The sequence below is a fragment of the Sciurus vulgaris genome (genome assembly GCF_902686455.1).
Source record: "Sciurus vulgaris genome assembly, chromosome: 4".
Lineage (NCBI taxonomy): Eukaryota > Metazoa > Chordata > Mammalia > Rodentia > Sciuridae > Sciurus > Sciurus vulgaris.
Genome location: NC_136464.1, coordinates 6,332,823 through 6,350,798, shown reverse-complemented (window position 1 = coordinate 6,350,798; position 17,976 = coordinate 6,332,823). Strand labels below are relative to the sequence as shown.

Below are 17,976 nucleotides of genomic sequence, written 5' to 3'. Positions count from 1 at the left end.
ACTGCTTCAACACACTGCGGAGTGTAGTGCTTTCAACTTCTAAAGTTTCGTGTTGAAGAGACTGATCTGTCACCCAGGGAACTGAGAGCAGTTCTTCTCTTTGCAGGAAGACAGGCACCGTGGGACCTTCCCAGGTTTGAGTTCTCCGAGGACACGCGCCTCTCCAGACCGATCCAGGAGGCGGAGCCCTGCTCTCACTGAGGGACGGAAACTCAGCGTCGGCAGGACCTGCTCCTTCTGGAAGGCAAGCGATTTCTAGACAGGCTTAAAAAGCGAGTTGCAGACACTGGGATAAGCCTCAGCGCTTGGTGCAGGGAGCCGAGGAAAGGGAGGGAGTCCGCTCCTCACAGCCCAGCCCCCGCAAGCGTCCCCGCGCCACGCCTTCCGTGTGACACACGCTCCGGTTCAGAAGGAAGGGGTCGACATTAAAGAAAAGGGGTAGAAGCAGACAAGACGAACGAGCTCAGTTTCAATGCAGGAATTGAACTGCCGGGGCCTGGGGAGGACCTCTTGCCAGGTTTGTGCCTGTGCTGGATGTCGTCAGGTGGACGCACAGTTTCTGCATGATGACAGATTCCTGTCCCCTTAGCTTATTCTTATGCTGTTGAAGGACAAACCCCAAGTGCTGGTCAAGTTCTCTCCCCTTTAGAATCCCAGGCGACTACTACCTGTCCAGTGCCCAGGGTTTTAGCTTTGCTCTGAGGAATGACTTTCAGGTGTCAGTCCCCTGAAGTGCCTTAACACGGCGGCAGCACCCTCCTCGGATGCCAAGGGAGGTCTCGAGATGCGGCTGCCCTCAGGACCCTCGGTGGGGATTGCCCACGCATGGCATGGAGCGGGTCTACACCACAGGGCCGCCGGACTTCGCAGACAGACTATCTGGTTCTTCCCCAGATAGTCCTGCCTCTCCTGGGCCTGGGTCAGTCAGTGCTCCTACCACGGCCTGTCCCTGGGAGAGAAGCCATGCCGTCATCTGAAGGCCAAGGCTTTTCTTCTTCTTTTTTCCTTCCTGGTCTGGGGACAGAAACCGGGGCTTTGAGTGTCCCAGGTGAGCTCCACATTGAGCCTAACCCCAGCCTAAAAGTGGTCTTTTGAAGACAAATGGTGATAAGACCAAGGAGCACTTTCTGCTGGTGGACAATCTCCTGGCTCTGTCCTTCGGGACTCCTCCCCAGGGAGGCCAGGTGACCTTCTCTCAAGCGCCCTTGGACTTAGGGGAAGTCAGGCTTTAGGGGGAAGCAGAGCCCCACACACTCATCCTCCCACCATTCTGCAAGTATGAGTTCGACACAGAACGTACGCACCCCAGGCCCGTGGAGCAAGCAGACTGGGCGGATGGGTAAGCAGGAAAGGGAGGCCAGTAAGGGAGAGAGAGGGAAGGGCTGAGGACAGAAACGAGACGGCGGCGGATGCACGTCGAATCGGGAGGAGGGTGGGCCCCGCGTGGAGCCCCACCGGGGGCCTTCCTGGGAAGGATGCGCATCTGAGGCCCTCATGCAAAGGACAAGAGGAAGACGTAGCGGACACACCAAGGGCCATGGTGGGCCATGCCTGTCCCGGAGGGCTTATCCAACAGCGGGAAGGAGGTTCTTCTTGCCAGACCACACTCAGAGAGGCAGCCCCTGCTCCAGGGGGGCCCCAGTGGGGTGGTGTCATTCACGGTTCAGAGCAGGTCCTGCCGATGGCAAGAAGACCCCGAGTGTCCTTAGACAGGGAGCTTTGCCGAGTAGGAGCGGGCGCTGCCATGACTGAGGCATGTTCTTAAGGACTCCACGCCCTCGTCACCCCTCTTAGCAACTATTTTTGAACTATGAGTCAAAGGCCTGCTCCCTCCCCTCTCTGCACTGAGACGTCCTTAGTGGATTGATGCTCAGCACTGAGAAAGTATCAAAAAAATCACCGTTAGCCTTGTGACGCCCCATGCATGAAATGTAATAATCTGAAGTTATTTCAGGTCTCAAGAGAAGAACTTAATAGCACCAAATATTAGATTGTACTCATTATGACCCTGTCCTGAGGTACCCAGATCACAATCCCTTTCACATCCCAGAGAGCCACTGGGGCTTGGGGCCCGGCAGGAGCCAAGGACTCAGGCTCAGGCATCGTTTGTCAGTGGGTGTGTATAAACGATGCACCTGCCAAACGCGAGCCCCACAGTCCCAGGCACCCTGTCGTGATTGCTGGCGGCCACCATGACTCCAGCCCGCCACACCAGAGGGAGCGCCCAGGAGATGCTCGGTAATCAAGTGCAGTATCCTGCTTCCTAGTCGCTGCCTCCGACTCTCCAGGATGGCAGGACTCCGCTGCCTTGGGGGGGGGGGGTTGGCGCCTCCCTCCCTCCGTCCCTCACTCATTCGCTCACCCAGGAAGTGTTTCCAGGGTACACTGTGTTCAAAGCTCTGAGAACCTCAAGATAATTCAGATACGGCCTGAGTGCAGCCCACCGTCCCCGCGGCGGGGCTTCACCAAGCTCCTTGCCTACCCGTCCCACTGTCCAAGACCCTTAAGATTCTGTCCTGCGCGATGGTCCTTGAAATGGCAAGTGCCCAGGCACCCTAGCATTCGTGCCACCTCAGTGGAGCCCCGGGCTTGACACAGCTTCTCATTCTTTTCCCTTAGTTTTCCTACCACAAGACGATAGATTCCCAAGAGTAGCAACTGAGTAAGAACTCGTATCTTCAGTCTGTACTGAGCGCCGGCTCGGACGCAGGCAGTAGGGCCATAGTCAGTTTCCTTCTTATCTTTTTAAAAAATATTCAAAATCATCCAGTGAGACCCACCTCATCATAACCACGTGCCAATGAGGTGAAGGAACTTTGGAATTCACGGTCATGGGATGGTGGACCCTAGACTTGACCATGGTTTTCGGCTCCAAACTCAGTGATTAAAAATCATTTTCTTTATTCCAGATGTCAGGCCAGCACTGGATTGCCTGAAGAGAACTGCAGAAGTGTGGAAGGTGATCAGGACACTCTGGACACACAGGTGTGGGCACAGGCCACACGCCACTGCTACCCAGCCCTGCCCGGCCAGGTTCTCACTGGGCCTCAGAGCCAGCAGCACCAACAACTTCTAGAGACAAAAGTCCCCAGCCACAGCCCAGGGCTACTGAGTCGGGAATACTCAGGGGAAGGGCCAGAAACCCGTTTTAACCAGCCCTCCAGCTTAACCGATCTAAAAATTCAAAGAACATAAGATTCATCCCTTAAACCATTTGAGATTGTCCACTCTGTGGTTCCTAGAACATTCAGTGCCGCGCGACTTTGATTTCAGGACCTCCTCTCTGCCTGCCAGACACAGCCCTGCCCGCCAGGCACAGCCCTGCCTTCTCCCTCCTCCGGGCCTCACAGACACATCTGTGAGGACTGGGCAGCTCCTGTCACTCCAGGTGGGTGGACTCATCCCGTCTGGTTCCTTCGCCTTAGCACGGGGCTGTCACAGTTGCTCCGCACAGCAGCACATGTGGGTTCCGTGTTCCTGTGGCTGAGTAGGCGCCCACTCTGGGGCCACACCAGCTCATCGCTCAGCTGATGGCCCAAGAGACTTCGATGTCCATTCAAGTTCGTGAACGATGCCTAGATTTAAAATCCACCTGTTTTAAGGGTGCTATGTGGGCCAGTGCACACCTCTTCTTACACATTTCCTGCACTTTGCTTAGAAATAGCCCCGCGGGAACCCATAGTTCCCATTTCTAAAAGTCCAAAGTGTAGCATTTGGAAACCTTATCTCATTTTAGGCCTGAGTAAAATTCCATGAGTTTCTGTCTCCAAACCAGGAATGACTTCTCAAAGACCTTTAAGAATCACGATCACCGGGCTGATTCTCATCCTGCACACTGAAGAAGGTGCGGGACAATGTCTGGGTGTGCGCGATGGATGCGTCCCTTCCATGTGCTTCAGAAGCCCGCCGTGTGGTGGTTCTGCCTTCCTCTCACTCCTGTTTCTCTTTCCTTATTCAGCAGCGTATCCCCTGGAGCATCCATGAAGGGAACACGGATCTGGGCTCTGCGGTTGCTGCTAAGGTCCAGGATCGTCACTGCGCGTGGTCCGTGTTTAAAAAGCCAAGCCTGGTTTCTTCCACAGCAGGTGGAAAGCTCATCCCAGTGAACTTTTTAATATATTTAATGAATCATCCCAAATATGCCAGGACAGCAGCTAATTGAATTGACGTATAGCAATGAGAGACTGGGGCAGAGCAATAAAGTCGGAGAACAACCCGGAAAAGGAGCATTTCCTGTACTTCCACTTGGCACAAAAACGCTTTAAAATCGTTATACCTCAGACACAGGAAAAAGTGCTGCTTTCGGCTCAGGGGCAGAGGATTGACCTCGGACACCACGGCAGGGTGACGGTGGCCAATGCTTGGGTGCGACCTCTCTGGCTGGACACATTCTCCTCTTACGTAAGATTTAACTACCAGAGATACTCGGGGCACATGTACCACGCTGAATGCAAGGTTAGGAATAAAAAGAAGATGAAATGGAAAGCCGATGATTTTTAAAAAGAGGAATACCACTTAGAGCTTCCCACCATGAATGCTGTCATGGCTCAATATGCTGGCTGTCACAAAACTGCCCAGGGGAACGTTGTTAGGGGTTACTTGTACTTTGACAAATCTGCAGTCAGAAGATTCTTTTCTTGTAGGAGCCTATGTGCGTTTCACCGCTGCATTCTTGGGGTGAGTCACACTAAGCCAATCCATCAACCCTGACAGTGGGAGTCGGGAGTTATCTCCTTGCCAAAGCTCTCCGGGGAGCAGCGGAGACAACCGCGTTTCTTGTTAGAAGTTAGGCCGCCAAGGACAGCAGCCAGAATCAGGCTGGATTCTGAGCGGCGGCAGGTCATGGTCCTGCTGTTCCCGGTGACCCTGCTGCCTCGTCAATAAACGTGCAGAAGTCTTGGTTCCCCAGGACTGAGACCCAGGTTGCCGTCAGTCCAAATGCTGACCGCAGGAAGCCCTGGGAGTGATGGAGGAAGAAGAATGGAAGAGACAGGCAGCCGCTGAGGACAGCTCCGGGCTGTCGGGAGAAGCCAGCTCGCACCAACCCCAGGGATGGGAAGCCATCCAGGCTGCTCTCTTTAAATCAACTGGGGGGAATAAAACTCCCAAAGTCGCACTGTCGGTCATTGATACATGAGGAGCCGGCGAAGGCCCAGTGGTTCGGGGAAGTAGGTTGCTGGCCTTCTGAGGCCCACTTGTTTCTTTTTGCAGGTCAAGATGGAGTTTCAGTTTTTCCACACAGGAAGCTGCAGATTGGGCAGACCGGGGGCCCTCCTCTACCGGGAGTGTGGTGCAGGGGAGGTGGGGAAGAATCACAACCAGCAGACAGTGACCCCCATCTACAAAGTGGGATCACCACCCCCCACTGAGGAGGAGGATAAATGAGCTTCAACCAAAATGTGGAGGCCTCTGGTCAACTTCACAGGGCCACTGCCCCAGCAGAATGTCCAGTTCTTTTCCTCACTTAGACTTGCCATTGCACCTATTTCAAGTCACAGACTCAGGCTCAGAAGTGACATGGGGTGGGTGTGTTATGACTGTGGCCAGAATGTAGCAGTCTCTAATCTGTAAAACCACAAGTACAAGGAAACTGGAGACCCAAAGGCCTCAGGAGGCAGAGAGTGATAGCTGGTCCACTCCATCCTCAACCCCATACATCTGTGGTGTTCAAGAAGCACTAAGACCCTGCTCCATGCTAAGAGGGCCAGGTTTTCTCTAGCTCAGCAAGAATGCAACAAGGGAGTCAGTGAGCTGTGGGCAGGAAAGAGTGACTCATCAAAGTAGAAGCCTGGTCCTCATGGGGTGACAGGAGAGGGGTGTGGACGGAGTCCCCCCACTCTGCCACGGGAGGGCACACACATGGCATGGGGGAAACTGGGCTCAAATGACAGAAGCAAAGCCAGGTGCAGTTAGTGGGCCAGATACGGTCACTTCTCCAGGACAGAAAGTATCAGTGCTGGCTGCTGACCCAGCGGGCGTGCCAGGTGGGCCCCAGAAGGCTAGAGAAACCACGGGACCAGGCATGAGTGACCAGAACCGTCCTCAGTGGGACAGTTCAATTGCTAACAGCAAACACCTGGGCCCAGAGTGGAGCCATCTGCAGCACATTGTCATTTGTGGTCTAAACATGTGAACTTTGACCTCTCCTCCTCTTCCCTGGAAGCCAATTAAAGTGCAAATAAAATCTCCCAGAAATTATAATTAAGAGAGACACCAACTGAGCCCTACTATGCTGAGACACACACAGGAGGCCACCGGAAGTTACCACAGTGGGTTTCTCTCTTCTGTGCCTGAGGCTGTCTCCTCCTGAACCAAGTCCTGCAAGGCAGGGGACACAGCCCACAGTGAGGGACCTCGGCTCCTCAGAGGTGGTGCTTAGCTGAGCTGCTCAGCTTTGTTAAAAGGAACGGTAGCTGACAGCAGGGCTCGCTGGGACAGATTTCTGCAGATGGAAACAGATCCCCTGGCTAATGCAAGTGTTCACAGGTCTGCGATGACATGGGTCTCCCGCCTGCCCCTGGACTGGTCTTCCTGCTGACTCTGCAAGATGCTTCTAATCCAGTATGGCAGGAAAAGTGATCTCAGCAGAGACCCCTGAGCCACCCACCCAGGGCTGAGACCTGCATGTGCCCTGTCCTTGCCTCACAAGCAACTGGGGTCACCACCAGGATGACATGGGACCCAAGAGCACGATCATGGTGAAGCAAGGCTTATCCCTCTTGCCCCCCAAGGTTGGGGACCAAAGGCTTCTCAGCTCACAGCACCTGCGAGGGGCAATGTCGTGCGGGGGCCACAGGCTGATGTCCAGAAGTCAGTCTGCCCATGTGGGGCCTCTGGCCTTTCTGACCTGTTCTCCCGTTTCCAAGAAGGAGGTGATGGCACGCGCTTTTCCTCCTCAGCGCCGTGCAGATGACACGAGAAAGGAGTTCTTTGTGAAGTGGAGCAAGGTCACTGGGCAGTGGGATTTTTTTGTTCCTAGCTGTTACGATGTTTTAGAGTTTATGCTTTTGATCTGCCCCCTCTTGCACTGGCTGAATCAAGCAATGGTCCCAAGAGAGGCCCTGGCTGGGAGGACAAGGGCCCCGTCGCCTTGCTCTCCATGGAGATGTGCTTGGTCTCTCAGTTACCTGGATTCTCTCGACTCTCGTTTTCTGTTGATTTTGAATTTTTTCTATTGATCGTATTGTGTCCATTGTAGCTATGGGAAATCCACCGTAGAACGATGTGGGGCGAACATAAAAACAAGCGGGCGATGCTACACACGCGAGAGTCCGTGTGAAACACAGTGGCCTTGAGTCTTCTCCCCAGAGAGTTGGCCAGAATCAAAATGTGAAGAGACACCCTCACTGGGCAGCCATCTCAGAGCACTGCAGTTACCACCCATCCGCCCATCTGCCCACCCGTCCACCATGCCACCCGTCCGCCCACCCTTCCTTCCACCCACACTGTGTGCCCGTCCTCCCATGCATCCATCTTTCAGCTCGTCTGTCTATCAATCCATCCGTCCCTTCTTCTGTCCACCCACCCTCCCCGTCACTCCCCCACCCCTTACACACTCTTCGCTGACCCTCTTACTACTCATCCTCCATCCTGCCACCCATTCACTTCTCCACCCACCCGCCAACCCATGTGTCCTTCACTCGGAGGTATTTATTGAACTCCGCTTCCGGCCAGCTACTTTTCTGGGTGTGGGGATCCTGCAGTGAACAGAACACAAACACCTGACCTTGTGGAGCTTAGCATAAATTCTTCCAGGGACTGTGGTTAAAGAGAGGCCCAGAAATCACCTTTGGCCTCACACTGCAGCCTGCGTGCTGCACCCCGGGGAGAGGAGGGAGCCCTGGGGTACGTGTGTGGGAGGGGGTGTGGAGGGCTTGGCAGGAGTCCCGCCGCAGCATCCTCACCGTGTCTCCCTGTAGATGAAATGCTGGGTTAGGGAGCCAGCGGCAGGAAATAAGTTCCTGCTGTTGTAATATAATTTGAAGGAGGTTTGCACAACTAAATGATTTAAAAACAGGGCTGACTTCCACCTCCCAGAAGTTGCCCAGGGACACTGTTTTGTCCTGAGAAGGCCTTCATGGTCACATGAAGCCCAGACATGGCTGTGGTCACTTCCATGTGGCAAATGCACCAGGAGGCAAGTCCGCTCTAGGTCCTTGGGCTTCACAGGGACAGTTTTGACAGTGTAGGCAGCTTGCTGAGCTTTCTGAGTTCCAGTTCCTTTACCTCTGAGATGGGTACAGTCACCCACCTCACTAAGCTCACGATGCATGGGACACAAGTCCGACCCCTTGGGTTAATGTCAAGTTGGCCGTATGCATTTCCCCTGAACTGGGTAGTGAGAGAGCAGTGCCCATGCAAAGTCAGCTTCCCTGGCTTGACCTCTGTTTTGTGTCCAGCTGGAGAGAGGAGGACAATTCTGCCATGTCCCAGGGTGGTGTGGTCAGCATTCTAACTGCATCGATTGCAGATGAATTCCTTAATTTTCCAATGGGTAGGATCTAATTATACAGAAAGGAAACAGGAGCATGCTCTGTATGGATGTGCCCTTCCTCCACATTCTCCGGAATCCCTCCTGCCGGCACTGATAATGCACGACGCAGCTGGGCAGACCACTTGGGGCCAGTGGCATTGGTGCTGAGCCCTGTAGTGCTCCTCCTCAGCAGCTCCTCCTCTCTTCTCCTTCTCCTTGGATAGAGATTTCCATTTTTCTTCCCCTCAAAAATGAGAGTGCAAACAGGTCCTCAAAGTCCACAAGGGGTTGGCTTTCAGTGATTTTCAAGACAGTGGACTCCACAGTGAGTGGACTTCCCAGTTACACTGCATTTTTATCAACCACCACAACATCCAAAGTCCAGGGACTTTTCACTGGAATTGCTGTTTATTGTGCTCCCTTGAAGTGCATTCTGGGCACGGCCTTCCCCCAGAGACACCTGGTGTTAGCACAGGATTTCCAGGGAGGGGCCCGCCTAACCCCTATTCAGTTCTGTAGAGATCACTTCAAACTGGACGTTAGTCCTGCCCACGCCCCCTCCAACCTTGGCATCAGTTCACCAGGAATTATTGGTCATTTTTATAAAGATGTCAAATGGTTTTATGGTTATGTTGAAACATTTCTCATTACCTTCTAGAAATGTAAATTGCAATTCTTACAGATGAGAGGCTGTGATGTCCAGAACCTGCAAACAGATTGGCCAAGGTGCCCCGAGGCCACATGCCTGGCACCCAATGTACCTTCTGTCAGAATCCTGAGCTTCCAGTCTGTCCTCCCCAGCTCACCTGCCTGGCTCCCCACTAGAGTGGGTGTCCCTCAAAGTCAAGGTGCTCCCTAGGCTCTGACTCATAGTAGGTGAATAGCAAATGCTGGCTGGATAGACAAATGGTTTCACTCTGGTTTGTGGCCACTGCTCTTGTGCTGACCCTGTTTCCTGCAGTGGGCTTGTCCCAAGTCCGAGGCGTGGCTGAGATCTTTTCAGCTATTGGTAGGGAAGGTTGAACTTGGGGGGAGGCTATGCAGGTCCAGTGGCTCATCCAGATGTGATCCATGTCCAGACCGTGGTGGGGCAAATGGGTGCAGCATGGACGTGTCCAGGGCTGCGGCCAATGGAACCCAACGAGCCAGCTGTACAAACTTCTGGGGAAGGAGAATGGCATGGCTGGTCCTTAAACAGGGGTATTTGATCTCACTGCGGATGTCATGGCTGAAGGTCCAACTCCATTTAGTGGGCGTCACTGTCATCCCTGGAGAGTAAGGAGCACCCTCGTGTGCGCACTTTCACCATCTACGCTGGACGCTCGACACACTGTTCTCCGTGCTGTGATGGCAGCTGGGGACACATTCTTTGCTTAGGCCATTTTCCAGCCTGGACTACACAGAACCAGACCAGGTCCAAACGCCCAGCCTTAGTGGCAGTGTGGAAACGGGCAGCGATCCCTTTCAGATGCACACAGGGGGAAGTGAAGGTGCTCTTTCGTGGCTTTTTATCCCAGTCCTCAAAGGGTACCTAATGTAGGAGAGGGAAAGGGGACCGGAGTCTTAAATACAAGAGAATCCTGCCCCCCGGGCTGTGAGGGTGTGGTGTGAGCCGCCAGAGGCACGAGGATGCAGGGTCTCTCCTCTTCGCAGGTCCCAAATGCCTGTTGGTCACACTAAAATGAATCTAGAACTTACATGCTGTTACTTTTGTTCTTTTACAGGAAGCCCCTTCGTCTGGCAAGCTACCGTAGCGCAGAGGCTACAAGATCCTTTTAAAAACGAAGCAAACTCAGACCGTATTACTGTTTGACCTGAAAACCCTCAGCGATCCCCCACTGCTCCGGAGAGAAGGACCTGTGCTCCTGCCGAGGGAGCTGGGCTTGGCCTCACCTGGCTCCTCAGTCCGACGCAGCAGCAGCGGCATCTCCTCCTGCCTCGTGCCCTGGCTCCCCTCCAATGCCCCCTGCAGCCCCCTCTGCTGAGCTCATGTCTTTCTGTGTTCTTCTCTGGCAGGCACAATCTCTCTGTGGGATTGGGCCCAGGGACGCTTCACACTGACCACTGAGCTATACCTCCGGCCATTTTTCTTTCTTTCTTTCTTTATGTTTATTTTGAGGGTCTCACTAAGTTGCCAAGGCTGGCCTCAAACTTGGGATCCTCCTGCCTCAGCCTCCTAGTGGCTGGGATTATAGGCATGCACCACCACACCCAGCCTCTTCACTGACTGGCTGGCTGGTTGGCTGGCTGGTGCTCTCTCTCTTTCTCTCCTCTCTCCTTCTTCCAGCCCCTTTCACCCTCCTTGTCCTCTCTGTGTGCTTCCTTCATAGCAGTTCTTCCAGTCTGCAATGTTTTCATTTGCTGTTTCTCAGGATGTTTTCCCCACTGTAAGTTCCACGAGGGCAAGACAGCATGCCTGCCCTGTTCGTGGTGTGACACCCTCAAGGAGCTTAATGTGTGGCAGGAGCCCAGTTAACGTGTGCTGCTGCCTCCACTGCTTTCCCTGCACAAGATGGCCCCAGCACCCCAACACTTATTTTAACAGAAAATTTTCTGCAAAATAGAGGAATCCGTGGGGTTGATTTTTTAATATAAATATTGCCTTGTCTCCACTCCAGGATGTGACCTTCACCATGATGCTAAATAGTCTCTACTAAAAGTGCTCACATCATTTCCATTTTCTTACTGCTATAAATGCAGCCTACTCAGCCCTCAGCTCTGTACCAGCAAGTACTGCAGGAAGGTCATTAATGGACAGACTCCAGCAAGCTGAACTCCCACAGGAACCCCTGATCCTGCATTTGCCAAGAAGTGATTTCCAAGACAGGTCTTAAATGTTAACTACCCGAAGACATAAAACACACACGCTCGCACACACTCAAAGGCACTCAGTAATTAATGATACGACCATAAGGAAACTCCCTCTGACCATTCCTGCAGTATGTAAAGGAAGTTACAACACCCAAATTCACGCAGGACCCCACTCTGTGCTGTATGTGTAGGCCCTTGGGTCCATCCATCAGTGGTGGCAGTTGGCTGATGTTTTTGGAGCTAGGATCCTGCAATGCTCTGATAAAGGATAAACCTAGTATATCAGGGGATATATTTTTCCCTTTAAACCACTTATAATACTTGGTTCTTTTTGATTCAGAGACTATAATATTAAGACAGTTATGGATTCATCTCTTTCTGAATCCCTTTGAGGCTAAGACTTCAATCAACTCACCTTTTTAACCCTTGGTACTATGGTTGGATCAGTGTGGGTGAGAAGAAGTCAGAAAGAAGGCCGGTGTTTGGATGTGGCCGTATTAACAAGAGCCATTTGCGCGGAAACAGGACGCATTGCTGAGGGACAGGTCTGCAGCATGCAAGTCCTTCCCAGCCGCTGCCAGTGGGCATTCTGAAAAAGCCCCGTAAGGTTTTGACGGTTCCGACATCTCTGGGAACTGTACAGTGGGAATACTGCCTTGCATATGTGGAATGATTTACAATCTACAAGGACACATGAGCTCATTTTATCCACTCTCCCACTCTCCTGGGGACACCGTGAGGTAGGGGAACCACCACTTTGAGATAGCGCTGGGGCGGCCTGGGAAATTCCGTGTGGTGATGGATGACTGGGGCTGGGCAGCCCCCTCGCTGTGGCTTTGTGATTAATTTACCCACTTGCTTAGGAAGTTGCTTTCCATCTGAGAAAATTAAAAACACCACTCTCTGGACAGGGATGTGGGATCATAAATGAGAACCAAATAGAAAAGGTTGACGCAAAAGCACAAGCTCAGCAGAAGAGGGAACTTAGAAATTGCTAATAAGGTATAAATCAAATGAGGACTATTAACAAACTCCTGGCAACAGAGGGGAAAAGCCTTTTAAATATGTTGCTGAGCTCTTAACAATACCATCTCTACCTGAGGTGTTCAAATGCTCGCTGTTTGCTGTGACTGGCTGCGGGGAGCAGAGAGCAAGGCTTCAGGACCATACTTGGGCGGGCTGGGGGTCTTCTGCCTCTGGGCTCTCCTCTAGACAGTGCGCAGGGAAGAATTATTTGCTGAACATGAGGACAAATCAAGGGGTGCCGGGGGAGAAGGAAGGGAGGGCAGATGGGTGAACCAAGACTGCCGTTCCTTCTCGTGACCAGGCACGTGAGGGCTGGAGGGGTTGCTCATCGACAAAGCAGTTGGGTTGAACGGTCAGGTTTCTCTAGCGCTCCCAAACTGAACTTCCCTTTTTTTCAGTTGTTTCTTTTATCAAGAATTAAAAAGCATTAGCAACATCAATACACACCAGATCTTGGTCACTGGGGACCAATTTCTGGAAGCTAGGAGGTTAATGTATCTGTGCCCACTTGATAATCAGGGAAATTAAGCACACAGAGCATTTACTACGGCCACTTTATGAGTTCATCAGAACAAGAAAGCACAAGACTTCTCAGTTCCACGTCCACTTCCTATCCACTGCCCTCGCCAAGAGCCGCACAGCACCAGCTACTCTGGGAGACTGGCTCCATCTGGGCTCACAGCATGTTGGAGACACAACACCAACAGGCCCTGGGGCCACTTCGCACCCAAAGAGGGAAGTCCTTGCCCTAAATGTCCAACAGTGCTTCTGCCTCTGTTCAGACACCCTAAATGGCAAAGAGCAGGGTTATGTGTCAGAGTGGCCTGCCTGAAGAACCACGTGTTAGTATCTAGAGTTTTGCGATATCTCACTTCCTGTTGATGCTGGTCTGAAACATTTTGGGGGCAGTCCTTGGTTCTGTTGTCACAGATGCAGAGAGCGCTTTCCTCCACAAATTCTCCGTGACTCCCTTGAGTTATGCTTAACAGAGAACTTGAGGCTGTGCTGGACTTCTGATAGTGGCGATGAGCGCGAGGAGGCAATGCGTGCTGCAAGAATAAACCTTGCCACGGCTCACGCCAAGTGAGGCTGCGCCTGGCATGGACTGTGGTTTGTTGCAGGAGCAATTTGGTGCCCTTGAAGGTACTTGGCAGGAGGCCCTTTGGGTATGGTTCGCAAAGCACCACCACATCCTTTGATGACCACTCGCTCTTGTGGGACTTTAGACCTCTCTTTTAGGTCTGCCCCCAGCCAGCAGGCCTCACGAGCCCAGTCTTGGTCCACTCAGTCAACCCTCATTTCTTGTTCCCAATGTCTCCTTGAGCAGGCTCGGTTTGGAAAGTTCCATGAAGGGAAGTGTCTGCATAGTCTCAGGATTAATGTAAGAAGAAGGCATGGCCCCCGTGCATGTTTTCCCTCACTAATGAGAATCCTGTGTCAGCGTGATATGCTAGTCTGGGGTAGATGCTTAGGGGTTTGTTAGGGTTTACATATGTGGTGTCCCCCAAGAGCGCATGTGTGGTACAATGCAAGAATTTTTACAGGTGAAATAGATAGATTATGAGCAGCATGAACTAATCAGTGGATTAACCCACTGATAAGAATTAACTGGGTGGTAACTAAGCTGGAGGAAGCAGGTCCCTGGGGGGTGCCCTTGGAGTTCACATTTTGTCCTTGGTGAGAGGAGCTCTCTGCTTCCTGGGCTGCTTTCCTCTGCCATGCTCTTCTGCCATGACGTTCTGCCTCACCTCTGCCCCAGAATTATGGAGTTAGCTGACTGTGGCCTGAACCTCTGAAATCATGAGCCCCCCAAACTTTTGCTCCTTTATGCTATTGTAGGATCTTTTGTTTACAGTGATGCAAAGCTAAAAGGAGGTACAGCATATCGGAATCGCTAATGAGCGGCATTAGTTTCCATCTCCTTGGAGGGCTCTGGTGATGGGGTTCTCTCCCTTTGCTTGAACCAAGTCTGGAGTTACAGAAAGGCGTTAAATAAGGAGAAAAGTCTAATTCATGGAAGCAGAAAAATGATTTCACTTAAACCTCTGAGCTCTGGTGTAGTAATATATCAGTAAGGACACTACAAACCCCCAAGCTACCAACACATTCAGATATGCCCCTGGGCCAACCCGGAGGGAGGAAATGCCTCCATCTGCTCTCTCCCGGGTCAGGGGACCGTCCCAACTGGGCCCACAGGGTGTGCGAGGCCTTCGCATGGCTGGCTCTTCAGATTGCTGGGGAGCCGTCATAGGCTCTAATCAAAACCACATGCTGGGATGACATGATTTGCAAACCCAGCACCCATCCCGCCCCTTCCCGGGGAGTGGGCCGGCCTCGGGCCGTGGGGAGTGTGCCTGGGTCAGCGTGGCTCTGCAGGGCGGTCCAGTCTGCTCTTGCTATTTGGGCAGGGATTTCCCTGGGGAAGCTCCCAGGAAGACTCTGACCAGGCAACCAGGGGAGCTGGGGACCAGCTTTGCTTTGCTCAGCGGTCGCCCCCACACACTCTGAGCCGCACAGCCTTGGTACTTGCCCGGTGGAAGGGTTCATGATGCAGCCTCCTTTGTCGGCAGCCATCTTGCAGCTACAGCCCCTCTCCAGCGTGTCGTGGTTCATCCCGAAATTGTGGCCCAGCTCGTGTGCGAGGGTCACAGCCGCACCAAGGGGGCTGTCTGAATGGTCCTCAAAGAAAACACAAGAGCACAGCATATAGCTGAAGTCTCCTCAGCCTCCTCCGTCCTGTCCTCCCCCTGCTAGACAGTTTCCTGTCATGAACACTCCACTTCATCAAATCCCCTCCAAAGGACCCACGTAGCTGCCTGTCCTCTACTTTGAACCTAAGGAAAACTGACATAGTCTATCAATTCAGTTTGGGGCCTCTTCTCTTGAGGACTGTGTACCTCACGTGCACCCACAGATTTTCACGTCTACGTGAAAGCGACATGGCTGGGATCTCCACCCCGCGCCCTCCAATCCTCACAAACATCCCACTGAACGACGCAGAACTTGTTCCACATCACAGGAGGCGAAGGCTCACTCCTCCCTGGGAAGCGGAAGCAGCACCATCTCACGCTGCTTGTGAGGACACCTGAAGGAAGCTGTGCTGTCAGGAAGGTGCTTGGTGACATCACTGCACGGCCTGAGCAGCCGTGACCGGCCTGCCTCTCCTGTCTACCGGTAGGGAGGACACCGGGAAAGTTCACGCTGATTCCCAGTGATGGCTGACCACGTGGAGTCGTCTGCTGGAGGACTCACTGGACTCAGATTATAATCAGTGTCTCACTCCCGCTGGCCCTTGGTGGTCAGGTTGACCGTGGATGTGAACAGAGGCACCTGACATCTTTGCCAGGCTGAGGAAGGTGGTTCTCCATTTGGAAAATGCTGCCTGGCCACCCAGCTAGTGTTATGCTTAGCGGGTTTGGCCGTGTAGATACTAGAAACCAACTAAACAGCATGGTTTCTTAAACTTAAATTAGTTAGTTAATTAGTATAGGGGATTTACAGAAATTGTATCCAGAAATGGTGTTTTTGAAAGGGCCTACTGGTCACAGAGTAAGGAGCGCATCTTCCTGGACTCTTCATTTGTGCTACCCAGGGAAGAGACAAAGAGGTTTTTCCAAAAGGGATCCAGGAAGCAGTGTGGTTCTGCATGTTAGAGAAAACATTCTTCCTGATGCACAGTATTTGTGAGGACATGGATAAAAGCATGTTCTCGTAAGTTCTTATGGATTGGCTGGTGGTATTTATGGTGGCAGCTCTCTCTCCTGCTAGACCTCAGCCTCAGTAAAGAATGGCATGTCAAGGAAGCAAGTTATTTTGAGAAATTCCTAATAAATTACTGTTTTTTGTATTTTACAGTTTCCTTCTTTAGGAAGCTTTATAAATATGTTTCAGGAAATCAATTCTTAGGACTAACACACGTTGGCGAAGAGAGTGTAGGCAGCCTAAGCGTGCGAGGAGTGACTTTAGCATGTATCGGCACAAAATTCTTTCATATAACTGACTCTTTTGCATCACTGGAAATTGCAGTTTGGGTTTTAATTGCAGTTATTATATATTCTTTCACGCATAAATAATTACAAACAGAATGTCTCTTAAGAGACTTTGATAAACAGTTCATATTTGTAATAAGGAGGAAAACAACTCTATTTCTGGTATGGTCCCTGAATCAAGACCTTTTTTAGGCCAGTTAGATATAAGAGAACTGTTTTAAGTTGCTGAAGTTGGTGATTGAATAAATGAAAAAATGGTAGTAGAAACCATATTCTTTTTAATTTTTTGATGATTCCTACTTCCTGGTCACATTATTTCATTCCGTTTAGATTTGAGAATCCTTTGAGTGACACGTGGTCACCTGCAACACCCATGAATTTAACTTCAGGGAAATAAGAAGAGAAAATAAGCATAGAAGTTTTAGACCTGGTCAAAATGTTGAGCTTGCTGATCTCATGAATTTTATAGAAAATAAAGGTGCCATGCAGCATTTCCACTTTATCTGATGTTTCTCTTATATGTTGAATAAACAAGGAATTTGTTTAAGTTTGATGTGAACTGCTCTCAAATTGGTAGAATCCATTTCTGAGAATTAACTTTGGTTTTAACTAGATTCTCCTGCCATCACACATGATTTGCTGATATTTCTCACATCATTTTCATACATCTGTTTAAAAAGTAAACTTCCCAGCATGCTTTTAAAGAAGAAATCTTGATAAAATGCTTCTATGGAAACAGAATCATGATGTGAGCTGAAGAAAGCCCTTCACCTCTCTGGTGGGTTACAGGATGGCTTCAGCACTACACAGCAGCATGAGGGCCTTGCTTATAAGGAATCTGGTTTCAGCTCTCAGGACATATATCTATGCCAATTTTAAGTGGCAAAGTCGGTAGCAGCTAACCATGGAACCATAAAACAGAAAATGTTTCCCTCTTAAAACTTTATGGGCTGCTCTATAAAAATACAGTTGTGATCGGACTTGAAATTAACCTGGCATCAACAAAAAACCCAAACTTTCCAATGACTTCCATGGTGGAGGTCACCTACAAGACTTCCAGGTTCAAAGGAAACCAGAGAGTAGCTCCTGGAGTCCGCCATCCTGTGAGTGGGCACAGTCCCTCCAAAGAGCAGCCCTGTGCAGGGCATGCACCCAGAGAGGAGGGACACGCTTAGCCCGCTCCATGTGAAGGTCGGAGTGGGCGAGACGTGGGGAGAAAGTAACAGTCAGCAGAACACAGCTCCTCCCGCCCTTCTCCTCAACCCAACACTCATGAATGTTCTGTTTGGAAAACGTGGAGGAACTGTGGTTTCTTGGGCGGACGAGGCTGTGCTTGGTGAGTGGAGATGGAGGAACAGTGTCTGAGGGTCCCCCCTGTCCAAGGGCTGCGGCTCCCCAGGACTCACTGCAGTTCAGAGCAGGACAGTGGAGGGTGAACACCTCTTCTGGAGCAGGAGTCCCTGCTGGGCAGCCATCGAAGGTCCCTCCCTTCTAAATCCATAAGAAGGACCAAATAGTCTTCTTGTTTTATTTCCTTCTACAAACACGTACGGCCTGTATGTGACAAAGTTCCCCTTGCAAAGCTATAAACTTAGGTCTCTGCCTTCCAAGAATAAGGTTATTATAGAGACAAATTGTACCCTGGCCAGGAGGTATGTAAAGCATTTGCAGTGGTAC

The 17,976-nt window shown here is 51.4% G+C and overlaps 1 protein-coding gene across 2 annotated transcripts in view; it reads right to left on the bottom strand.

Annotated features, from left to right (window-relative positions):
* Window positions 1-17,976, bottom strand: part of ADAM12 (ADAM metallopeptidase domain 12) — a 331,659-nt gene that overhangs the window by 65,185 nt on the left and 248,498 nt on the right. For both annotated transcript variants that reach the window (XM_079136781.1, XM_079136782.1), the window contains one exon: window positions 14,841-14,989. In XM_079136781.1, coding sequence (XP_078992907.1) covers window positions 14,841-14,989 — 149 coding nt within the window. The remainder of the gene's footprint in view (window positions 1-14,840; window positions 14,990-17,976) is intronic.